Consider the following 25,366-nt stretch of genomic DNA (forward strand, 5'->3'; position numbering starts at 1 on the left):
CTAGCCTCGGTGACAATCAAGAGATACCGTCATAAGGTATACCACGCCCGCATCCTTCATTGCCCGCATCCTCCATTGCCCGCATCCTTCATTGCCCGCATCCTTCATTTGTGTAGTCCGTCCTAGGCTATGTCTCCAAGGCCATAATGCAACGCCAAGCAAAGATTGAGCATTGCCCTCGTTTGATTGTTTTAGCTCCTCCAGACTTATCCTGTCCCGAATTTTGTCAATATAGACGTTGCCTGGGATTGTGTCGCAGGCGTAAGGAGAGAATGGAATGTTGAAGACGCCAGCAGAGTTCTTCAGCTCGTTTCCGAGATCTTTCCATTCCGGGCCGCCTTCCACGAATACAAAGCAGTGCTTGCTGTCGCATCGTCCTCCAAAGCTATCGATAATTTCCTTTGTTTGGCCAGGCTTTGTGATAAAGATCGTTCGGGCTTTGTGGCAGACATTTTGAGGGTATGCCACCATCCGTGGCGTCATTTCAAACTGCCAGATCGCACCTGACGCGTAGAAACCTCTGGATTGGATTTCGCGGTATACCGAACAGGATTCGCGGTTCGATGAAGGTGCACCGTTATCTGCCGCCTGGTAGACGAGGACCTGGCAGCCTCGATCCATGAAATGCGCAGCCAGCGCCAGTCCGGTCGCGTCGAGTCCGATGACGGCGACGGTATTATCTGCGGGGTCTTGTTCCGGTTCGAATTGCGGCGAGAATGCAGTGCCTTTGGTCGGCGTATGTCCCGCCATTTTGCGTTGTAGAACTGGCTGTCAAGTTTTGCGACTGCGGTTGGGAACGATCTGGCTGACAGGCAGGACGCAAAAGGGCGCCGACATGAAATGGGTGCCTATTTCCACCTAAGCCATGTTACTACGGCGCGGTGAGTGATTGGCCCGACCAGCTAAAACTCCTTGGCGTTACTACTTCCAGTCACGTGAGAGTATCATAAGGTTGGGATGCAGGTTATGTACCGTGGTGGAAATTATTCGGCCATCCTCTTTAATAGGGTTACTACCACCCGGCCTGAAGTAACCAATTAGAAGTTCCCAACAGAATTTAGCGGGGCCTTTGAGCCAACCAAACGATTATGAGGTCATGTCAGTATGCGGCTGGAAGAGAAAATCACCCGAAAGAGAAAATCATCCAAAAGAGAAATTCATCCGAAAGAGGAAATCGGCTGAAAATTGACTGGAAGAGAAAATCATCCGAAAAAGGAAGTCAGCCGAAAAACATAAAATTATCCGAAAAAGGAAATCAGCCGAAAATCGACTGGAAGAAAAAACCATCCGAAAGAGGAAATTATCCAAAAGAGGAAATCGGCTGACTAATCATCCGAAAAAGGAAATCAGGAAGCCCGTGTGCGTACAAATGGCAGACTGCAGCTGTAGTGCCATTTGCTACCCTGAGCATCCATCCTGCATTAAAGTGCTTCCAATACGGGTAGACAAAGTTGGAGGGTATGCGCAGGCGTACAAGACCCCGGAAGGAAGACTCGTCCTCTTTCGGCCTGAAAGAAAGGCAAAGCGTTTCAACAAGTTCTGGGGAGAGAGTAGAGATGCCTGAGCTGCGCTGCCGGAATCCCTGTTTCTGGAAACGCTGGAGATGCTGGTTTGGGCGGAACAGGCCGAGCTGGATCCCTTCTGATGACGGGGGCAGGCTTTACATCCGGTCTTTCATGTTCGCAACAGAAACGGTCTGTGAGGTTCGGAGTGTCGCGCGAATGAATAAACCTTCCTCATGCTCATCTCGCTGGTAAAAGACTTTCTTCAGCAGTTCGGTGCTCAAGGTTTATATCGAGCCCAAACTGAGGAGACCATCTCCCGGTGACACCGGCAGCTCAAAATGCGGCGGTAGTTATACCGCTGTTCTTTCATCGCACAGCACGACAAGAACTCATGGCTGTCATCAGGCACTATTTCCAAAAAAAAAAAAAAGAAAAAAAAAAAAAAATTAAAGAAAAAATTCCAGGACTGCGAGGTCACGAATATCTTCTTTGTGGGGTGGGGCGGGTTGGTTTAGGCCCCATCCCTGGTGGTCCGAGTGCTTTGCTATCTAACTTTATTTTGTTTCCGGCTCTCCAATCCTCCATCATGTCGAAAGTGGCCACTAGCACTTTTCTGATCACTCCTAGCGATATCCACACACCGTTGTAGGAAGTGGCCAAATTTTAGGGTCGGGGCTCTCTTCAAAATTTGGAAACTCAGTTTTGACCAAGACTTTCAGCTGAGCAAACCACTGTTTAATGGGATTTAAGTCCGGTGAGTAAGGGGCCAGGTAAGGCAGCTTGACACCTGCATCATCACCCATTTGATCGCCACTCTGCTCCCTAGCAATTCGACGGAGCCACCTTCTTTGACCATTCGGCCTTCTTCAGACTCCTGCTGATAGTTAACGTCGACAGCAGCTCATCATATTCGTCCCATAAGTAAGTGACCATCTCTTCCAGTCGCAGCAGCAAGGGATTTCCGCGAAGGAGGTCCAGTAGGCCACCAAGCATCTGTTGTATCATCGACGGAGGGCGGCTTCCGCGGCCATTGTTTGGTGCCGTCGTACTGCTTAAGAGTTGCAGGTTTGTCCGGCAGGTAGTGATTGTACGGGGGCTGCAGCTGGCAACACTTGCTATTTCATGACTTGTTAGCCTTCCTTCTTCGATCATTGCCTGAATCATCGCATGCTGCGAGGCTGCGAGATTTGGAGAGCATCTAATATCTCAAAGATCGCGGCTCCAACTCATGATGATCTCTGATGCTGGTAAGGTCTCTTTGAAGCCCTGTCATCTCATTTTGTATCTTCTCTTGTACCATAAGCCGTAGCTCCTTCTCCTGGTCCCGTTCGGATGTCCGGTCGTGCAAGTCCTTGCTCAGACGGCCCTTGCCATCTTCAACTCCTTCCGGTCCCTCTCTCGGTGTGCAATTCTTTGCCCGTTGTCCCGTTATACCGGAGATTTCCCGGAGAGATGGGACTTTTATCATCGCTTCGACAACAGCATCTGTGGACGATCGCGTTGCTTCTAGCCTGCCGATGTGATGGGCTAATCTGCCAAAGTTATCTTCTGGTACCTTCAACCTTTCCCCGGATTTCGTCGACGTCTGCGCCTCGAATTGCGTAGCACCGGTCAACAAGGTCTGCAAAGTATCGTGTTCGAAGGGGGGCTCCGAAAGTGTCCTGAGCTTCGATCAAAGAGATCTCACTTGAAGAAGTTACTGACCGGCCTCATTGCAAAATGGTGTTGCCGCACCCCTTTCATTTGGCATTGATTGTCTCAACTGCATTCTACAGTTTCTTGCATACTTTTGGAACTCCATGTCGTGCACTTCTCGATCACCATACGGAATATGTCCTCTTGAACAGCCTTCTGAGGTTGGAACCCCAGACCTTTCACAATCCGGTGGCAATCACGGTTGCACTACCTTTTTCGGTGGCGCAGAGGTAGGCAGACGAGCCCGTAAAGTTTCTGCGAGCTTCGCAAATACCGTCGCCGGGTGGTTCCCGTGGCATGTGGGCATCTTTGAATCCAGCTAGGGCTTTGAACAGTGGTAATCTCGGGTACAACCTCATGTGTCCACACTGTGGAAAGGATCGTTTCCAGGTTGACCCCGAAGAGTCAGCTGTTGCATTTTGGGCCATTGCACGAGGTCCTAGCGGAGCTTTAGTCACTGACATGTTCGGTGCAGGTTGGGTGGTGCGGTTACAGTCGCGTCAGAGGTAGGTAGTGGAGGGTTTCGGAGACAGTGACTCGTAGACGAGACTGACTCAACCTTGGTAATGATCTTGATTGAGAGGGTGCTGGCTTGCGTGGCCACCCCGTTCAGTTCGGCCAGTCTCACGGAACACTCGGCATTCATCGACCAAAAGCTCCTCGACGGCATGGTTTGAGTCGCTTTTTTCACAACTCCACTCAGGGTTGAGATCAAAACTGTGAATGGTCGGGTGTGGACATGGTTACTTGTATACCAGCGTTCAACCTCATGGAGTTGAAGTTGCCATGCCAACAGTCTTCTATCAACGGACCGATTGGAAGATTTGACACTTCAGGAAAGCGATCGGCCAGGTAGGGTTGCTCGACATCGTGGTCCCCGTGTACGGAGTCTTTGTATTCTTGGTATGGTAGATTCCCAGTCAAAACTTCGTAAACCAAACACCTATAGACAAAGATATCAGTCTGTTCGGTGACCCTCGTTGTCGATGGTCGATAACTGAACCGTTCACAACATGAATCTGCGACTTCGCTCATCAATGAATGCAACCTTCGAAATCGATCATCTTGCAATTGCCTTTTACCGAGATTACATTCTGACATCCCATATCGGCAGGGACAATCCTATTTTCATGCATGGCGTCCTCGTTGTCGTCGGTGGCTGTGTATTGCTTGATACAATACTTGATCTGCCCGCGCCGAGGTATTCGGGTGATCGAGGGAGTCCTCTTGTCGGTCGGAACACAATCGAAACTCCAGCCCGGGAATCTGGACCAAAGCGCGGAAGCGTCATGTGTGGCCTTTCAGGGTCTGTTGGGTATTTAATTGAGTTGATATCGTGGTATCAAAGAGACTAAGACTCAAAGATCATCAAAGCGTGTTGAAACACGGACGCGCCTCAGTCGTAGGCCACGTGACAGATACGCGTCAGGGCTGTGATAATCATACAAGCATCGCTGCGCCAGATGATGCACAACCACAATACATCCGTACTGTGAGGGTTCAGAAAGAGTTCTGTAACTAGCTAGCTAACCTAGTAATAAGGAGGATAAATCTGAGGAGGGAGAGGAAGAAGGAATAACGTCCTCTCTCTCTCCCCTTATATCGTACGCTCCTCCGTAAGGGATGCTCATTGTCTTCCCCTTTCTCTCTTGTCCTTCCTCATTCGTACACGCTTTACGTTTCCCTTACCTTTATCTCTCTTCCTTACCTTTCCTTACATACGGTGTCTTAGTTTACTAGGATATAGTATCCCTTACACCGTACGCGCCTTATCTAATCAGGGTACAGGTAAATTCAGCTAATCAGGAGGTGGCGATGGTCCCAGCGTTAGTCTTGGCGCTGGTTCGCCAGAACCGAGCCTTCTCCTGGGTTCAACCCATCACACGTACCACAGTCATTTATCGGGAAAAAAGAACATGGATCAATGGGGCGAAGAAAAAATGGATTCATGGCCAAATTACCACTATCTGGATACGATGCCATACCGGCATGCAGTGTGGTTCCCGATACTGTACCGATAAGCCTGATACAACACTAGTATGGATTGGCTAGTATTGGTATAATGATGATATTCTTGGCATGTGGATACTGGCACTGTATCTAGACTAGCGTGGTTTGGTTGAGACTAGTCTAGTCTGCATATAGTCTAGCGTAGAGGGGCTCCCTAATTTCCGCCCCACCTTTACCCGGCCTTCCGTTAGTTTTGGCCCCCTAAACGCTTGTACCAAAGCATTATGATACCTTCGAAACTTATAACACGCGCTAATACTAGTATTGTCATAATCCCTTTCGATACCTGAGGTATCAAAAACCACGCTGCCGGCATCGTTCCCGTACAAAAAATACCAAAAAACCCTGTTACAAGATCATGCTTTCCAGATTCCGCGTCCACTTCACTATGACACTGGAGCCTGGTACTCCACCTACACATCCCACACACTTCAGTGACAACAACCATGAACGGGGAACACTCGACATACGTATGTGACTCTCACAATTTCCTGCGTCAATCCAGAATCTCGGCAGTATTCACACCTTCCACCTTTTCTGCAAGGTTCCGGATCGTAACTCGGCTCGTGCGATGCATCCTCGCAGCGCTGTCCTTTTCCGGGGCGAAGTGGGCATCTGCGGACGATGCGTATCTCAAGCCGATGTGGTTTCAATGGCGGTCGCCTCAGACATTCACGCTTCACCGCGAATGCTTTGCCGTACTTGCACATGCTGTCGTGATAAGATGGGGGGAGCTGGTTGTTCGAGTAGTTGGGCTCTGATGCATGTCCGCTGTCAGAAACGGCCCATATAGATAGGCAGAGAGGGTAGCGATAGGCAACAACAGGTAGGTATAGGTATATTCCTTGCTTGATATTATATATTGACAAAGACTCAAAGTGTGAGGGAAAGAAAGGGGAAGTTTCCCCTCAGGGGGTGAGCATGCGGTGGTCAAATGATAAAGGGGTTGTCAGGTGTGTCATATTCTTGGCGGCTCGTGACATACGCCCTATCATGTACTTCGACCAAGAAGTCATGAGATCACTTGTCCCTTGTCCAAAAATGCATCTAGCCTTCCTCGACTTTGACTTTTCCGCCAGTAATGTACAACCCCAGGCCCACTCGAACTGCTCCTTGCCTCGTCTGGCCAGCCACATGATATTCTTCTCCCTCCCTGTTTTTCTCAAAAACAGTCACGCTGGAACCTTTCCAATACATAGTCTGGCCCCTTGCCGATGACTTGTTCGACGGTGTTCGTTCCGAGGCTCTCAAAATCAATTGGCGGATTGTGTGTTTGAGGTTTAAACTCCTGCTCAAACGTCAGAAAGTCTAGACCGTTCTATAAGTGACTGAATTACCATGAAGGTCAAATGCTGTCCGCGAAACCGCTTGCAGGGTTCACAGTGGTGAGGCGGATGGAATCTTTGTTGACTCAAAATGGGAAATTCACAAAACGTGTTTGAAAAGGTGCAGGCAGGGGAAGGCAACAGATCGGCCTTGTGATGCTCTCGGATGAAAGTTTCTCCATGCGCACCTGGTCGGATATGTCGGGTGTTTCGGGTGTAATTTCCGGACGGAGCAGCATACATTTGGCGGGCGGAGCGGGCAGGGCGTCTGCGGCCATATGTGTGGGTGAAAAGCTGTATGCGAGCGGCCTAGTAGACCTTACACCAAAGCCTTCGAGAACCAGCTGTGATGGGTTGAACCCAGGAGAAGGCTCTCGGTTCCGGTGAACCAGTGCCAAGACTAAATTCCACCTTCTGATTGGTTGAATTCGCCTGTACAATGTACAAATAAAATACGGCCTCCTGATTGGACGAGTCCCGCACGGTGCAGGGAGAATTGTACGTAAGGGATGGATGGCGTGTACGAAAGAGGGAGCAAAGGGAGAAGGGTAAGACAATGGGTATCCCTTACAGTAGAGCGTACGATATAAGGGGAGAGAGAGAGGGAGTCTTCTTCCTTCTTCTTTCTCTCCTCAGATTTATCCTCCTTGTTCCTATGTTGGTTCCAGAACTCTTTCCAAACCCGTACAATCTGCATTGAGTCTTCGACCATTCCGTGGCTCATTCACGAACCTCTCGAGTGTCCCAAGGTCTCCAGCGATCTCCGATCGTAAAGCAAGGAATATCCAGGAGAGACATGAGAGCGACCTGTCGGTTCCTGTTCTCAGAATTTCAAAGTTTCGACGTCCGATGGAGTCCGCCAAGGTCCAATTGATGCATTCCTCTAATACTGATCCGGCTTGAATTCTTTTGGCTCGTTGACTGGTGGGAATTCTACTCCTCCGACCCTGTCGTCTTCGAAAGGTGCAAGGATCCATCCGGGAGAGCTCGCCGCGAAGGCGATATCATCGTCGGCAAGCACAATGATTCTGTGGGCGTTCCTTCGCTCTTGACCGATGTTCCTGATCACCGTTACAACCTGCTCCCGCTTGTTGGCGGATCGAACTTTTGACACCAGGATTGTGACGTTTTTGTGCATGATTCTGTACACCCTCCACGAAGGGTGTGAATGTTATCGTATACATCAGACGGACTGAAAATCGAGATGTATCTACTACCGGCCCTTAGATGGCGCTGTTACCCCTCCAAAAGGCAAGGAAGATCCTCACTGAGGGTCGCGATTATGGTCGTCGCGTTTCTCGGCACGATCGTCGGGTTGTCAGGAAGCCGAATTGGCTTGCATCATTCCGTGGATCATGAGACGATTGTATTTGAAGATACTGGTCAAGTCAATTATCTGACTAAACGTGGATATCCAGAAGCGTACAAGACCGTGATGAACCAGAACCAGAACCAGAACCACTGTAAGTCTAGATCCGCCATTGTGACTATTAGCTACCATGCGGCGTGGAGACTATCACGGCGCAGCCTTGAACAGGAGAGATCGCTGTTAAGGGTGCAATTATGATATGAATTCTGAGACGAAAGAGTCTAACTAGCAATAACGTGCAATCCACGGTAGAAGAGTTCACAGATATTCAGCCTCGTGTGGGGTAATCAGCCTTGTGCGGGGTATCCCACACCTGGCATTTGTCAAGACCGTGACAGAGACAGTGGAATCTGAGGGGAATTGATGTGACCTTCCGGAGCAAAAGTCATCAATTGTACCTGGTCCTTCTTCCCTCAGGAGCAGCAAATATCATCGATGAGTAATCATGGTGCTTGTGAGGGGCGTGGGGAATTGGGTCAGTCAACTCGCTGACCAGATCAGATGTAGCAGCGGGACGGTCTCTGCTGGCTTGCATGGTGGTGCCGTTACAATTTTACCATCCATGTCAGTTGCTAGTTCTGCAGTAAGGACGGAACCCCTTCTCTTCGCAAACAATACAATGTACACTTATTAGTGACCGACGGTGCGAATCAATTTCCTGAAGAAGCTGTGCTATTTCCATCACTGTCGTCACACGTTGACAACATTTTTCCCTTAAGAAGATAAACGAGTGCGTGTGCTGGAGGGAGAGACAAGATGTAAGGAGGGCATACGTAAGGGATGGGTTGGATGACGTATACAGAAGAGGGAGGCAAGGGAGAGAGGTATGATAATAGATACCCCTTACAGTAGAGCGTATGATATAAGGAGAGAGAGAGGGAACGTTCTTCCTTCTTTCTTTCCCTCCTTAAATTTATCCTCCCTGTCACTAGGTTCGCCAGCTAGTTGCAGGACTCCCTCTAAACCCTCACTAAGCTACCGGTCATCTAGACCTGGAATGCCCATGACACAAGTCCCCCTCACGACGTGTCCTCCCAAAGCTCATCAAGACGTCTGTCACGGATAGACAATCGCCAAGGAGACATACACTCCCCACCCATTGAAGAGGGAAGTGCAAGCAAGACCGGATGAGTATGCAAAGGACAAATAGGCGTTGTACACAAGGCTGCCAACGCACAAGGCTGTCAACGCACAAGGCTGTCAATGCACAAGGCTGAAAGCGTAACGCTGTGGGTCGAACGTAAGTCTGCTGACCACCCCACCTTGTGCTTACTCCACGTGACAGTATAGAGGGGCAGCTGCAACAGCCCTCTCACCCAACTCAGGTGGTCCGACCACCCAACTCAGGTGGGAATTAATTCTTCCTCCTTCTCAAAGCGTTAAGTCGTTAATATATATGACATGTTATATATAGAAAATACAGATGGGCAAATACAATATACCGAAATCCAAGCTGTCGGCACCTACTCCCTGGCGCAGGTCCTGATAACGTCGTCGTCAAAATCAAACTCGCAAAGAGGCCGCCGGCGGCTGAGTCCGTTGCCTCACGACTCACGCTACCCCCATCGACAAAATACACAGTCACCCTGCGGCGAAATAGCTCTGGTGACCTTTGACGCTCATATGCGGCTGCTCGTAACGATGCTCATCAAATGTTCTGTAGATCCAGACTGGGCTTGAAAGACTGATTTTCTCACGAAAAAGCTGGGTCGCAGTTGAAATGATGGTGGACAAATATGCGTGTCTCTCATGACACCGACCTTTTTCTTCCTAGAGGATCTCGGTGCTTATCTCGCAGCCCGGGATACCGATCTTCCGCAACGGGTCCATGTGCTTCAACTCTTTCCACTCGAATTCCAGTGTGTACGGGACCGTCGGATCTTTCTTCGGCTGCTCCTCAAAGACCAACATCGCCGTCTTCGGATTCGCGCTGAACCTCGTCAGTGTCACCTCTGCGGCGTAAGAGCCATTTCGATCGGGGTGGAAGTTGTTGTCGAGATAAATTCGACTTTTCGCACCCTTCCGGCTCTCCAAGATGGAATACAAATATTGCTTGAGCCTCGTGCATTCTGCTGTCTGGCATGGCTCACAGTCTTTCTGGTGATCTTGGAATCGGTCCTTCTTTTGTACCCAGTTGGCTTTCTCTCGTTCAGAGGTCTCATGCCGACTCGATCCTTGGTTCATTGTCGTGTATGGGCGAGACGCATGCTGCATGTGTTGATGGATAATAACCGGCCTGGCAAGGTCACCTCCGTCAGGTCGATCCTCGGGTGGCGGATTGAAGCAACAGCGGAGCCAAGTAGGCAACACTCTCCAAATGCTGAAACATGGTTGCCACTTCATACTTTTTTGTGATCTTGACGCAGAAAAAATAAACACTCTGGAGTACACGAGCTGCGGTCGGGGTGTCGAGATAGGGGGAGGGGGGGAGGGTGTCAGGGGAGCCTGTGTTTATGGGCCAATTGCTGCGAACACTCAGAGGGCGCGTCTGCAAGAGAAAGCCCGCGGAGTCTGATAGATAGATGGATTGAACGAATAAACCAAGGCTATGTAGCTATGTCCTCTATGTACAGAGATTCGAAGCCTTGAAGAGGCTTTGAGGAGTGAGCGAGGGCACACCGCTACTTAACCGCCCAATTCGGGTGCGCCCAGTCCTTGGCTAGCTTACCCTGGTTAGAGGCCATGGTATATCACACCTTTATCACACCTTGGCAGTGTGCAACGTGACTTGGAAGCCGTCGAAACAACACTAGGGAGTCATGTCCATCACGATGACTGTCATTGCATCAATCCTATTGAAAATGCCAAACTAATTTTGGACGAATCTCCTTCTCTCCACGCACTCTGAGAATTATGGCCTGGGCTTGGTTGCTTTAGGAACAGCAAAGGTATGCTCTCCTTCTCTTGATGATGTGAAGATCTGAACTCTAGTCCCTGTCGAGGCTCATATCAGAGTGGTGGCCAGTTTTACTTTCTTTGCGGATAGTTGACCGGTTGAGGAACTTTGAGGCGCACATGTCGCTTAAGGAGCTTGAGGAGCGTCTTCTCTGCGTCGATCAGAGCCTTCTGGGGTCCAAATATCATGTCTTGGAGCATTGGTGACCATGTATTGGACAGCGCTACCATGTTCATCACATGAACATAGAAGCCACTCACCATGGTCAGACATTCAAGCCCGTTTGACAGGTCGGACAAGTTGGAAGCGATAGTTGGCAGGGCTGTGCTGTACTCTTTCTGCATCTCGCCATACAGCCAACATAGATCTCGGTGGCAAGACGTTGGGTCGCGATGCTTGATGAATCGGTCCTGGATGTCGTACAGCCGCGACAATAGACGAAGGAGAGGAGTCAGATGTTCGGCCTTGTATTCAAGTCAGCGCTGCTCAAATGAATCATGGGAGACTCGACCTGGAGACTGCGCAGAAGCACAAAGTCTTGTGATGGTGGGCGGCCGTGCCCGATGTAGACAGCGATCCAATGTTCTGTGTCTGTCATGTCGCTTCCACCGCTCTTTTTCCGACTGAAGTATCTGAAGAACTCGTCTCTGGACATTTCGTTCCAGCCATCCAAGATACCGGGAGGATACGCGTCGTAAATCTCCACTTGATTGTGGAATTCCAGGTTTTTCTTCATTGAGGCGATATGCAAGTCTATGGGCCTTACACGTCCAAGAACATATTTCGGCTTGAGGTCCTCCAAGTGTGTCACTGTTCGAGATGTGCTTGTCAGACATGGGTAAAGCGGAGGAAAGGATGTAGGAAATCCATACGTTCCAGTTGCGTCGATGAAGTCGACTGGGCCATTATCGTCTCATGCGTATCCAATGACGAACCAAGATCTTTGCGTTGAGTCGAATGTGAAGTGAAATGAAGAAAGAAAGTCAAGGCAGCCGCAGGAGAATCAGCAGTAGACGACTTGTTCCAGCCGTATATTGCCCTAATCAGGAAGGTTGGCCGAATAATTTCCATATCTAGTCCGAAGGCGCGCCAGATAGATTTCCTTACCTAATCAATCAAGTTATTCCACTTACACTGTACGTCGCGCCATGTTCTCAACCATGCGTGCCGTTCCAGGCTTCCGCGCTCTTTCCGCTAGGGCCGGGCCCTACTGGATCCCCAGCATTCGTCTCCTGCTCAAGCTCCATAACTGGTCCATCCAAGCGCTGCCCATCCTGTCGAGACTGTCGCTGCCTGGGAAACTCGCCTCGCGTTTGGAGCATACGGAACTTCGTGCGTGTTCCCTGGAGTGTCGGTAGACGCTGGAAAGCCTTGCCAAAAATACATCGAGGCGAAGCGGAGCCATTTAGTGGCACCCAGCGGTCTCACCAAGAGGCCCCAATGGCACCCACGAGATGCAGTGTCTGCGGCGTCGGGCGCTGCTGCCCTCAGGCGCTACATGATTCTAGATCGGAGCAAAGCAATGTTCATAGGACATCTGGGATTCCCCGCCAGGAGACCCTGCTGTCCTTATCTCCATTTGCCCAGAGTCTCCAAACGGGAAAACGCTCCGCTTCAGGTCAGTGGGAGATTGAATCTCCTGTGCAGCACCCCCATGACTGACGCCCAGAGTAAACCAGCTTTGAAACGGCGCTTCTTGTAAGGCACAGAAGATCCCTTGGCTTTTCGTGTGAACTCTTGAACCACGGTCGGAGGGACAGATGGCTGACACTGGGATGATCCAGGGCAGTCCTAGTACAACTGTTTGTTGCAGATCGATCTCCAACTCTCACGTCCTGCGACCCTCTCGTCGAGCAAAAGATGCTGGATACAAGTGTCCCGACTGTAGCCGCACATACACTCAACGGAGCAGTCTCAAACGGCATATTCCCATCCGTGAATGCTTCCCCCCCTTCCCAGACACACAACGACAAACACGACGACAACGAGATGGAAGACGATGAACCGAAGTGATGGTGCCTGGGTGATTGATAAATAACAAGAACGATGAAAAGCACGGGAGCGGCCGTCGCGCGGTTTCATAAGGGCACAACGACACACTTGCTCCGAGATGTTGCGGCGGGTCTTGGAGCGCAGCCAAGATCCACGGCGAGGACAGCTCGGTGTGTGGAAATCCATCACTCGCTGAAGCACTGGTTCTTGTCCAAAATGGGACCACTACTTTTGTGATCCTCCTGGTCTCGGCCGACATGTGCTGCTGCATCTTTGCCGATTTCCTCATCAGTCTGCACATGTGCGAACACGCCGGGGAGGGAGGGTACCAAATTTCACTGACAACGAGGTTCCAGACCAGATCATCGCTACGCACCCACCACTCCTTCTCTTGCTAGGCTGCAAGTCTCTCGATTTTCAACGGGCTGGCAGGGCTTGAAGTTGGCACTGTCGCGGATGTCGCAGCGCTTGCTTGCAGAAGAGGTATGGTCGCCACCCGAGCTGCGGTCGTTGTAAACCTCTTCAAGCACGAGGGGCAGGTGACTTGACTGCCAATGTGCGCCCAAGGATAGAAGATGTGCTTCGCCATCCCATATGGACAACGAACCATTCTCAACATGAACACAGCCGGACAACGTCGCACTAGCCTGCCTGCCTGCCTCTCGCCCCCTTGCGGCTCCTCTATGCAAGGCTTCAACTCCCTCCTAACAGAAGCTAACAGAAGCCAAGATCTCTATCTCGTCAGCGTCTTCCTTGCCTGGTCCAGACGGAGACGGAGCCGCATACTCCCACTCGTCGGTCGCCCACTCCTCCTACACAACCCATGTTGAAGCGAGACAAGTGCAGGAGTCAGCATGTCGCGCAGCAGCAAGAAGCTACAGCCAATTTCATGGAGTATGGTACTCGGACAAGGAGCATGTGGTGATTGCTCCCGGAGTCGGGACAAGGGGCCGAGAGTAAGCAGCCTTGCGACAGACAGACGGGTACGTAGATAAGTACCACGACTGGGGAAAGATTGCTCGCTTCAAAGTCCAGCGTTACCAGTCCGGCAGGGCCCTCAACAGCGTCCGTACCGACCCAGAACTTCTCCGGCACAAAGACACTCCCGCTCCGGCCGCGCAGAACCTGCCGGAGCAACCGGAGCAGCGACGTCGACGGGCTCGAGGACCTGTTGGCGCGAACCGTGCGCAAGAACAAGACAAGGACTAAAGAGTCTCTCGCTGACACAAACTTTGCGACATCAGCCAAGTCAATCCCGACCAGCGTGCTCGTTCCCAACCCCAGGTTCGATACAACAAATTTGACCCAGCTATACCGAGGGAGGCACCCCCGCATCTTTGATTTCCGGTGAGCGGGTTTCAAATCAAATAATTGCCAACGGCGTCATCACCCTCCCCCAGGTCGAAACGGGGAGCATGGGCAGACCCCCTCCTCCCGATCTTGTCCGATCTACAGTGGCGGTGTGTAATTCGGGGGGACTGGATGGCCTTGTCCCAGCTCGTATGTTGCCCTAACCCTCAGGGATCAAGAAGGTTGGCCGAATAATTAATTTCCACGGCGGTATATAAGAGCTCTAGAGTTGTTTCCGTCGAGTACAATTGTGTACGTAGCTACCGTCGTGTCATCTATACCCTGTCACTGTCTTCCATTTCGAAGTCCCCAATCCACAGAATCCACCGAATCTCACTGCACTACACCAAAACCCAAAGATCGATTTCGGTCATGCGCTGCCTCCTAAAGCCTCCCAGCCCGACGAGGATACCTTCGACGGACTGGAATCAAATTCAGAACGCACTACGTTCAGAGCAGTGCCCGGCAGCTCTGGATCCTTGCCACCACTCTCGCGATCGTTACCACACCTACCACACCGGCCATCCTCACCTGCACAACTACCTGCGGCATCGACGGAGGATGAGGCCAAAGAGCTCCCTACCTCTCACACCAAAAGCCCCATTCTCTCTACAAGATTTTCATCGCAGGAAAGAAAGGCCAGAAGCTTCGAGCTCGCTCAAAAATTCCGATAGACAGTCCCAATTCTACGCTAGCGCTCGCTGTCTTCTCGAATGCAGGGATGTGGTGGTTGCTCTGGGATCAGCCAACAAGACTCTATACACACGCCCTGGCACCCTGCGCGCGCAAAAAAATCGATCAGATAGCTGTACAGGTCAACAGCGGGGAAGAAATGCCAGCAACTGTGGCCAACGTTCGACCAGCAGTGAGACGCGACGAAGACAGACAGGCCCATGGCGGAGAACATCACCATCATGTTCACATACCAGCTTTGGCGACAAAATTTTGGGAAGCAAATAGTTTTGAACTTCAAAGACATACAAATTTTGTGCAAGGGGAACGAGGGATATAACATTGGCATTACATTTTGTTCCTGGCCGGCATACTGAGCTGCAGCGTCATTTGGTCTGTGTGTGAAAGAGAGCGGTACAACAAAGCGCATTCAAGTACATGTGAGTGTTTTACAACACCATTGTGGTAGAGATTTGAGAGAAAGCGGGCAGAGGGGGCGATACATTAACGTATAGTATAGACAGGTTCAATCGGACATAGAGACGAAGATTTCCAAGCGGTCGGCTTCATTTTCAAAGGACTTGCTCGAATTTTGTCAGGCAGTATCACGTTAAGACGGTGCTTCACCGATTTCGGAGAGTGCTTGGAGGATTTACCTGCGTTTCCTTCGAAGCGTGATAGAGCTTTTGGTTCGCGAGAACATCTAAATTCGCCTCGTCGCAGCAGGAATCAGAAACTAATTTACGCGGGCATGTCCTCTTTTCATTTGACTGGGTAACAGTTGACCATATCCTTCACCGGTTTGTTCGCGCCCAATGAAATGCTCCTGCTCTCAACCACTCTATAAGTTAGGGCGTTCCTTTCATAGCCCTGTCGATGAAGGCCGACTCTCGGCACTGCCTACAGACCGAAGGTATCAAAAGGAAAGAGAACGGTCTTGAGCCCGGGTCCAGATCTCTCAGTAACATATTGCAACATTTGACACCTGAGAATCCGTTGACATTATGACGATGAAACTGCACGAAAAGTTCTGCCGGCGAGTATCGAGCCCATTGAAATTCCTCAGATCGGTCACAACGCCAGACGACTCGGCCGCGACGAACCCGAGCCTCGAACAAGAACGGAACGGATGTTGAGGCTCGTGGGGCGACCAAAAGCACTCACGAAGCCAAAGTCGATTCCAAAGTCGATGCCACAAACGCTGCATCTCAACAAATGATGCGCCCCCGATCTCCCACGCGCTATTCAGACTATGCTCCGCCGACCCGGCAACATGGGAAGGATGTGATAACGAACAGTCATAATGCCCGCTACGAGTTGAGGATGGGGGCGCGGGGATGTCGAAGGCGTATCCATGATAAATGTGGTATGGGATGCAAGGTTTGGAGGTGCTGTGTCGAGGGACAAGACAAGGTTGAGCCGAGTTGAGTTGGCCTTGTTCTCGACCACCCAGGAAGACTTCCCGCCACGTCGGGGGAGATGCAAGGTCGATACAACCCCAATGAATTGATGTTCCTCAGCTCGTCCATGTTTTTTGACATCTTCCAGGGAATCCTTGCCGACGGAGAGACCGAGTTCAATTGTAGAGGACCTCTTCATGTATACTGAATTGAGGCGAGATTTGGACGCAGTTGTCTCTTAGACATGGGTGCCTACAAGACGATTCTTTTGGGGAGTCTGTCTCTCCTCGAACAAAAATGAATCTTTGATCCGAGCAGGTTGAGCAGTGGCAGGAAGATGATATGTTTCGGATTCTGGACGTCTCTAGAGAGTTTTGCACCGGTAGCGTCAAGATCCGTATTCAGATTATCACGGCAGATATCGTATTGGGGACGGCTGGCCCTCAGAGCAAGCGTGATTGTTCGGGAATTTAAATGGCTGTGGTGGTCCTCCGACCATTCGAGAATGCTGGTTGTCTCTGTCTATACAGTGGATGTCGGGTCGGAAGTCATGGCTGTTTCGATGTACCTGGAGAACAAGATAACCTGAGGAGGTTCCTTAGATGGATGATGGTGTAGTGAGGATGTTTCTGACAATCAGAATCCGCGGGATGGACGATAGCCTCGACTGAGGTACGGTCAACGTGGACCGAAAGACTCGGGGCTGAAATCACCATTTGGAGGACATTTCTGGTCATTCTCCAATTGCAGTGCGTCTGGCTCATAGTGGTGCTTTTGGAGTTGTCACTGTCGCTTACCAGGACTTGCAAGAAAATCTCCAAATTGCGAATTGAAGCCACTGATCCGTGACGTGAACGACTGTGAAAACAACAGCAGCCGTGTGAGGAAGGCCTATCGAACGCCCGTGATAAACTTTACTCGTCCGAAGGCTTGACAGCGCAAGTGCCATACTTGTGTAGACTGTGGGCGTTAGTATGGGCGCACGGCCTGCATAGTGAGTGAGTTTACCTCCACAAAGCCTTCGATGGCATGTGCTGAAGCCCACGGACGTGTCGCAGCCCGGATCTGTTTGGTCGCAAGTGCAAATTTGATCAAGCGGTGGCTGGTAAAAAAGTAAAAAGGTGGGTTCCAGGAGTTCGACCCTGATGTAACATCGAAGGCCTGGATGCAAAGACCGACATTCACACACCGGAAGATAATTGCAGTGATGAGCCAGTCAGCCATGGCGACATGTCCCTTAGTGATGCGACCCGGCGAGCAGGTGCAGGTCTGAGAACACGAATGGCCATACAAAAACAGGCATGGGATGATGCAAGACTACAAGATTGGACATTCCCTGCTTTCCTGCAAGAACGTAACTTGGTCACTTTTGCAAGGGCACGGCGACCTGGAGATAGGGGGGAGGGGTCTCTGGGGGTTTGCACGGCTTGTGGCCTAGGGCTGCTCACCGAAATGCTTGGCAGGCACAGACTAGCGATCGTAGTAAGTAACTCCAACCCCCCACCAGCCCCTTAGGGCCTACCGCCTAGACCTACACTAGGGGAAGACAAGGGCCGGAACGCCCCCTGAACTTACGTCAAAGGTGATACGGAATGCGAACTCTCTTGTCAAGCCGGGTTGGGGCGCAGGCCGCTGCCTGCCTTCCTGCTTGGCTCCATGCACTTGGTCCTCCCAGTGGCCAACCGGAACCCAACAAAGTTGCTTGCCACCGCGCTAGTCATTCGGAGTCTTTGGCGGCCAGATACGGACATGCGGACTAAACCGTGTGGAGTGGCGTGACAAAAATGTGTCTTTATCAAGAACAGCGATTGAATTTGAAGCTGAATTCGCTTGTGAGGCGATACAATAGATACTGAGCCAGTCGTGCGTGAAACGCAGGTTCACAACGCCACTAAGTCTAGTTTCTGAGAACCAGCATTTGGCGTTGAAGCCCGATCAATAGTATCATTCATGTGGCAACCTGGGGCTCTCCCTTGGATCCCCGCGATCTCCACTGGTACAACCCGTACAACCCGTAGAACTCCTCCAGCCGAACAAGGGTCCTGACCTGATCATTCTGGATGGCCGCGCCTCCCCTGGCCACCGAGACAACGTATCTCATTGGTCTAGGCATCCCCAATCGCCGATCATGACACGCCACAAGATTTTTCAGATCGCTGGGCTTTCGTAACTTCTGTGCCACCGACATAAACTGCGCTTCGATGGAAGATCCGCCGCTCTGCTCGTCAGTGATTGACCCTCATTTTTGCTATGTGAGAAAGTAGTGCTCTCCCGCACTCATCCACCCATACTACAGATAAGACACCCCTGTGTCGAAGAATTCGACACGAGACGACTCGATTCTCCCATGTCTACCAAAACTCACTTCCGCTACAGAGCAGGAGAATCACACCATGGACTTTGAGTCTTCGGAAAACTGGTACGCTCAATTCAGTCTCCCCCTCACCTACTATGATGCCGCGCAGGGTTCCATCAACATCGAGTCCTCGGAAGACTGGTACCATCAATCCAGTCTACCCCTCGCCTACTATGATGCCGTACAGAGCTCCAGCGACTTCGAGTCCTCGGAAAACTGGTATCCTCAATTCGGCACTTCTCTCGTCGGCTATGACGCCGCACAGAGCTCCATAGACGACATATCTACCTCCTTCCGAACTCCTACATCCTATGAGACCGAGATGGCAGCGACTCAAGAACACATGGTGCGTGAGATATTCATGGTAAGCCCTGCTGCATACAACAATCATGGCCGCAGCAATGACGAACCGGTTCGGTGCGATGACGAGGATGAAGCTAGCGATCACCGTGACACGTCTACCTCCACGCCATCGCAAGAGACCTATCCACCCCTCGAAAGGCTACCGCCGTACAACGAAGATGGCGAGATATACTGCGACCACGTCAGCTGCTTGGGAAAAAACCAGACATTTCCCCACCCCTATTACTGGAGAAGACATGTGCTCGGACACGAGCGACCACACGGGCACTGGCTAGGGCACCACAAGAAGAGTCCGAAAACACACTTCTGCCCATTTCCCGAGTGCAAGGTCACCAACAGGTACGCATTCACCTCGGCGCGGGGTCTGAATGGTCACCTGCTGAAGCACTACCCTGTTTGTAATCAGTGTCTCAAAAGCGGATTGAAATGCGACAAAGTACGACCTGAATGCGGGCATTGTCGTAAGGAAAACTCGGCGTGTGCTTTCGAGACGCCTTTTCCCCTACCGCTGCGCAAGAACTGTGACCAATGTCGACGAAGAAGAATTCATTGCGGAGAACAACGACCTGTATGCGGTGGATGTCGTAAAAACAACTTGCCGTGTACTTTCGACGCTCCTCTTCTCGTGCAAAAGACATCAGAAAACCGGGGTACGGAGCAGGAAAAGCCCTTGGAGAGACAAATGAACCACACTCTCCAGATAGAAAATCCTTCCTCCCGGAGCCCATGTCGCTCCGACGGAGACACCAATTCAGAGTCCCAGGCAACAATACAGCGATTTTCAAACCAGTTGCCATCTGAATATACCGCCGAGGCACAGCTCCATAGTGACCTCATCTGTCCGGACGAGAACAGCGCGCCCTGGGAGGCGGCCAGCCACGAAGCGCCATGGATGCACGACATCCTGGGACAAGTGGGAGTCCTGCACGGCGATTCCACAAGCAACGTGTTCGAGGAAGTGCAACAGTACAACTTCTCCGCCCTTTTCCAACTTGACCAGGAACCTCCGAAGCAAAACCCTCTTCCCCCGTCAAATTTCAGTGGAAACACCCCACTGGTCTCAGATGTGTCGCATCATCAGAGTCATCATTATTCCTCTTGTGACACAATACCCCGATCCTCGACGCAGAATATAGGCCCATCCATCTGCTTCTCATTCGACCCCGGTGATGACTGGAGGAATATTTCCCATTGGCGTGACAGAGCGCTAACTCGGGACCGGGTTTGGAAGGTACGCTGACCCCTCTGGCGCTGGCGACTAGTGGAAGTGATATACTGACTAGGAGGGCAGCGACGGAAGCGCCTGAGGCTCAAGAGAGAAGCCACCGAGCGCGAACGCCTGAAGCTCATGGGACAAACCATCGACCCCGAACGCCGCGTCGAATCTTCCTCTGATCCCGAACAGCAACAAAGGGCACTGGCCCCCTTAGAGGCTCCAGAGTCTCCGGAGAAACCACCTCCGATTACAGCTCCGCAGAACTCGGCAGGGATCTTGCCATTCGATGACTATTTCTCGCGGTTTGATACGCCCGAAGCCTACAGCCTCCCCTGGGGAATCCATTGCCAGCCAGTGTTCGACTTTTCGACGCACCCTGCCACCGCCGCCAATCTGGAGTATGAGCTACTACTACAGAACACGTACGCTGGTATACCCAGTTACGACTCAAGTAACCTGTATCAGTGGGATCAGTTCACCCAGCCTACATGGCCTCCTGACCATGTTTATACGTACGCTGGTATACCCAGTTACGACTCAAGTAGCCTGTATCAGTGGGATCAGCTCGCGCAGCCTACATGGCCTGCTGACCATGTTTACGTTTACAATATGCAGGATTATCCCATCGCGAATGGGCCGCGGGATGGCCTGTGATGGCTTCCTCAACAGCCCCTTGAGCAGATTTGCCCATGGGAGGGATGGTGAAATCTATCCACCGGCGACTCCATCCATTTCAATTTCTTGAAAGGTCAATCAATCTGGCGGCATGACGATGTTGATGTATTCCATGGACATGGACCTCTGCGTATCATACACTTGTACATGGCAGTACCAATCAAACAAGGCGGACACATCATATTCTGCGAGTGCACCCCATCCCTACGATGTTCGCAGTCCATGTGCTGGTTGTCGGAGCGCTGAGTAGTGACCATAGTACAACACCACTTCGTCGAGCTGGAGCTGCCCCCTGGGTTGACGAGATGTCGCCCGATACAGCTCCAAGCCGCCCTTCGTAGCGCTTCTCCAACGTCCCTTGCTGCCCTTCTTCCACAGTTTGTAGTTGTGTTCGCCCAGTTTCTCGTTGCCTTTGCGTAGTCTCCCCAGTTTCTCGATGCATGGTCAGATGTAGGTAGACACCCATACCCAGCGGCCACGAAAGTGCTGGAGGATAGATTTCGCCTTTCGAAATCTCGTGGTTCTCATAACCCCACCCAGGTTGAGAGCATCTATCACCGTCCAATACTTCGCCGCGAGTCTGTTGCTGGGACCCCGGCCTCAAGGACTAACTGTCGATCCTGATTCACCTTGTGGCTGAGGAGTCGACTCGGTGGGAGGTATGGAGATTTAGAGAGTGATCTAAATCGCCTTCACAATTTGCGGTGGTGGAGAGCAGAGCCACTGTAATGCGGATCTCGAAACCCTCAGTCAGCTCCAGTAGCGTTCGTTATTTGGTCCGTCCAATGTCATCTGAAAAACAAGTCGGCGCGGAGAAAGCATCATGAACAAATAAGGCTCACACGTACCATCTGATGATCCGCCGAGCCAAGAACACAACTGCAAGTTCCGCACATAACTGCCAACGAGGACGACCAGCCCAATTTCCCAACCCCATCAAGTTGGTACCCAACATGTGAAAGCCAGAGTATATCGGGAACCTCTGCCGGGAGGGGAAAACGAGCGACTGCCACAGGGTTCGTACTGCCGATGCGAGGAGAGCGGAAAGATCTTCATTTGGCCAACGTGCAGAATTCGCTCACACCAAACTTTGCCCACTTTGTCAGAACTGGCACCAGAACACGGCTTTTGACGAAGACTAAGTTGACGAAAGACGACTGATCTCGACTTCTAACTGAGGATCTTGTAATTCAGCCGCGGAAGAAGGTGGACCTTGGGATGCTACCATGCGGCCTCCGGGCCTCGTATCTTGGCGTCTTGTGGAATGTGATTCCAGGCGTCGTCTGTTCAGTTTTGACCAAATGTACGTAGATGTCCGGTCAACACGCTTTCAACTACCGCTGACAGTACCCAACTCTTGGATGGCTCGCACCTAGTGATATTGAGGAGGCAGTATGACACGTGAAGCTGTCGCCTGAAGCTCGACCTCGGCCGCGGCCTGGACAGAGACTACCCAGGAGCGGTTGGCGAAACGCCAGATCACTAGTTTGTAGGTGATGCTGATATTTTGGCGAGAAGTCATTGATGGACATCATTTCGCTCGTTCCACCCAGGAGAGACGACAAGGATAGCATGGTGTTTGCTCTGTGGGTGGTCTGCACCCGTGTTCTTGTTCAGACTCGTAGCATAGTGCTCCTCGAAGATACACCGGTCAAAAAAACGCACAGCAAGGCATGATGCGGCATCAAAAGTCAATGTGACCCTAAGCTAAGTCGCTCTGCGCTGCATCTGCCGGTGCGCTGTTGATATAACTCGTATGTCGAACAAGTCCTCCCTGGCCAGCACAGGCCGTTTCGATGCGGGTGATGACACTACCAGCAGCCCCATCCGCCCCGAGTTCAGTAGCGGCATGTGGCTGCCTGAGTAAGTAATAGTCTTCTGTTCCTGGTTTGAACGGGCGAGACAATCCGGGCTTCTTCTCTTTGGGGGGTCTTTCTTCGGCTGTGGCACACCTTTGAATTGGGAAATGTTGCGTGACCTTGCAGAAAATGTGCTTCGCGGCCGCCCCGATCGACATGGACCTCAACATGAGGACATCAAGGACTTCAAGTCCAACGTTGACGAGATTCAGTCTTTCGTCAAAGAGAAAGAACTCGAGCCAGTTCTCCGAGCTCCAGATCCCTGGGGACGACAGGATTCGGGTGTGATGTCTGGTCTTCGCGCGAACAAGCTGCAAAGTCACTCAAAAAGAGCAAGTTTTATCAAGCCTGGAGTCGCGGAACCCGCGGTAGAGGATTGCGGACGAGCACTGTTGAGGCAATCGATGGTCTGGGTTTGACCTTCCGACTTCATGCCTGCGAATGAGGAATCGCCTTGGCCGTCTTCAAGCCTCAATGTTCGACACGTTGACGACCGTCGGCTCTAACTCAGCTGTCGACATATCCACACATAGCGAATCTTCGAGCGTTTTGTCTTTGTTCTCCTCAGGTGGCGCGTAGTTTCCACGCCCCAACTACCGGACCGATTTTGGCGATTTTGGGCTCTATATGACAGGATGTGGGACATGAAACCAGCTGGTCAGGTCAAGTACAATGGCCAAATTGAAGCCAGCCTCTCCTTCATTCGAGGTCGCAACAAGCAAAAAAAGTAGATCATTGCAGCAAGTGGGTGTCCAACAAAGACGAAATTGATCCAAAAGATACTCGGAACAATCCCTCGAGTCTTCGGCATGTCTAGGTCAGGGTCAAGAGCAGGCTTGGCTTCCTGGTCTGAAGGATCAGGGAGGCAGGGGGAATGTGATTCGTTGCCCCGCGAACGGCGACGCATACCAGTGTCTCGCGGTGACGGCAGCATCCAAAATAGCTGTCCCGATCACGTGGTCGCCAGGCAACAGTCTTGGGAATGCTGGATCTTTGTCGCCTTGATGTTGCCGTAACCCTGATCGGGAAGGTTAGCCGAATAATTACCACCGCCACGTACAAGAAATCCGCAGGCTGCGCTTGATAGATTTCCTTGCCTCATCAATCAGTCAAGTCAATTCCACTTACACTTGAATCTCTGGATACACAGCGTCAGTCCCAGCACCCCATCAAATCTGCTTCTATTAACAAATGGAAGCGTCCTCAACAACCGCTAGAGCGATGGGGCGACTAGACGGTCCCCGGAAGAGAGCCACAACGGCATGTCGAGAATGTCAAATATACAAAAGAAAGGTGCGAAATTGAATTCCTCAGGCCTGGCTTTCGGAGGTATTGATTCGGCACAGTGCAGCGGAACCATACCTTGCCATCGTTGTCTGACGAAAGATTTGGATTGCCATGTCGGGAATGACCGACGCATGAGGCCGCATCAACAAGAAAAAGAAGCCAAGATAGCATTGCTGCATGAGATTCTGACGGTCATGCGAGAAGGATCGACTGCGGAGCAGGAAACAGTGATCAGGTTGATGAAGGAAAGCAAGGACGAAACCGAGTTGTTTTCCCACTTCAAAATTCCTGAAACAGGCGGTGGCGCAGACATGGACAGTGGCAGCGAGGACGGTTCTGAGGACAAAGAAAGTCAGCCCGTTGAGTATTCCAGGGACTCAAACGCTGAGCGAGATACAACAATTCCTGTCCAATCCCTATTGAACTAGGAACAACGATATTCAGGTCGCAGTTGTCAATGAAACTCTCGTCGGAAGCGGGAGATTATCAACCTCCAGAAAGTCGGCCGTCCTTGCTTTGCACTTTAGTAGGTGGCAGAGATTGGTTTGAGATGCCGTTCCTTTACTCGCAATAACTTCCTCGCCGCCCCGGATATCTTTTCTCAGTCTCAGTTCTCCAAAGACTAATGTGGCCTTCCGCCTTCCATTTTCCCAAAGTCCAATCGATGGATCGACCTCTGAATCTTGGTTGACCATCGAACGTGGTCTTCATCAGCAGGCGACAGCTCTCAGTGGTGACCAGGGGGTGAGTCCAGGGCGGAATCACCCTTGCCCGAACGGGCTGGGCTGCCTGCAGATTTGCCTGACGTTGGCATAAGTGCGGTCTCCGAACATTAAGACATCAAGGTCGAGTTCTGTAGGAGCTAGGCGATCGACGCGCTAATAACAGATAAGACGCCTATTCTATCCTCGATCCTGCACCATCAAGGTCACGTCAAATCTTGCCAGTCCCTCTTTGACATTGGTCAACCCATCGCCGACGTTCCATACCCTGGCAACTTGCGGGAGAATTGTGCTGTGTTTTTATTCGATTGTGTACCCAGTTTTTTGGTGCCCGCTACCCCGTCGCCTGTTTCGTCGAATGCTTCTTCGACCAGTTTCTTCACACTCTGAGAAGTTCTGGTGATCCCCAGCCCTTGAAGCTCTTCAGGCTCGTAGTACTTGACACGCATTGTAGGCCTTGGTCTGTGAGGTTCGTGCTGAGGGAGAAATGATTTGGTGACGAGAGATGGATGCAATTGCTTGGGCTGAGAGAAAGGTCGATCCGAGTGGGGAATTGGTCCTTGACACCACGGCATTTGCACTCCCCTGTGAGGATTTGGAAAGAGTTCTGCAACTGGCTAGCAAACCTAGTAACAAGGAAGACAAATCTGAGGAAGAAAGGAAGGAAGGAAGGA

At 51.4% G+C, this 25,366-nt stretch overlaps 6 protein-coding genes across 6 annotated transcripts; 2 read left to right on the plus strand and 4 right to left on the minus strand.

Annotated features, from left to right (window-relative positions):
- Window positions 1–750, minus strand: AYO21_11623 (hypothetical protein; the record flags this gene model as incomplete). Its single annotated transcript, XM_022661509.1, has 1 exon — window positions 1–750. The coding sequence occupies one exon, from the start codon at window positions 748–750 to the stop codon at window positions 1–3; it is 750 nt and encodes a 249-aa protein (XP_022506179.1).
- A 6,668-nt stretch (window positions 751–7,418) lies between these two features.
- On the minus strand, window positions 7,419–8,017 carry AYO21_11624 (hypothetical protein; the record flags this gene model as incomplete). The annotated part of the gene is made up of 2 exons (XM_022661510.1): window positions 7,419–7,677; window positions 7,962–8,017. The coding sequence occupies 2 exons, from the start codon at window positions 8,015–8,017 to the stop codon at window positions 7,419–7,421; spliced, it is 315 nt and encodes a 104-aa protein (XP_022506180.1).
- Window positions 8,018–9,674: 1,657 nt separating this feature from the next.
- AYO21_11625 (hypothetical protein) lies at window positions 9,675–10,088 on the minus strand (the record flags this gene model as incomplete). The annotated part of the gene is made up of 1 exon (XM_022661511.1): window positions 9,675–10,088. The coding sequence occupies one exon, from the start codon at window positions 10,086–10,088 to the stop codon at window positions 9,675–9,677; it is 414 nt and encodes a 137-aa protein (XP_022506181.1).
- A 783-nt stretch (window positions 10,089–10,871) lies between these two features.
- On the minus strand, window positions 10,872–11,706 carry AYO21_11626 (hypothetical protein; the record flags this gene model as incomplete). Its single annotated transcript, XM_022661512.1, has 3 exons — window positions 10,872–11,264; window positions 11,312–11,610; window positions 11,673–11,706. 3 exons carry the CDS (start codon window positions 11,704–11,706, stop codon window positions 10,872–10,874), a joined length of 726 nt encoding a protein of 241 aa, XP_022506182.1.
- Window positions 11,707–11,960: 254 nt separating this feature from the next.
- Window positions 11,961–14,001, plus strand: AYO21_11627 (hypothetical protein; the record flags this gene model as incomplete). Its single annotated transcript, XM_022661513.1, has 3 exons — window positions 11,961–12,132; window positions 13,514–13,748; window positions 13,845–14,001. 3 exons carry the CDS (start codon window positions 11,961–11,963, stop codon window positions 13,999–14,001), a joined length of 564 nt encoding a protein of 187 aa, XP_022506183.1.
- A 4,606-nt stretch (window positions 14,002–18,607) lies between these two features.
- AYO21_11628 (hypothetical protein) lies at window positions 18,608–20,803 on the plus strand (the record flags this gene model as incomplete). The annotated part of the gene is made up of 4 exons (XM_022661514.1): window positions 18,608–19,272; window positions 19,451–19,583; window positions 19,634–20,164; window positions 20,225–20,803. 4 exons carry the CDS (start codon window positions 18,608–18,610, stop codon window positions 20,801–20,803), a joined length of 1,908 nt encoding a protein of 635 aa, XP_022506184.1.
- Window positions 20,804–25,366: the final 4,563 nt, after the last annotated feature.

Source organism: Fonsecaea monophora, assembly GCF_001642475.1.
Source record: "Fonsecaea monophora strain CBS 269.37 chromosome Unknown Scaff171, whole genome shotgun sequence".
NCBI lineage: Eukaryota > Fungi > Ascomycota > Eurotiomycetes > Chaetothyriales > Herpotrichiellaceae > Fonsecaea > Fonsecaea monophora.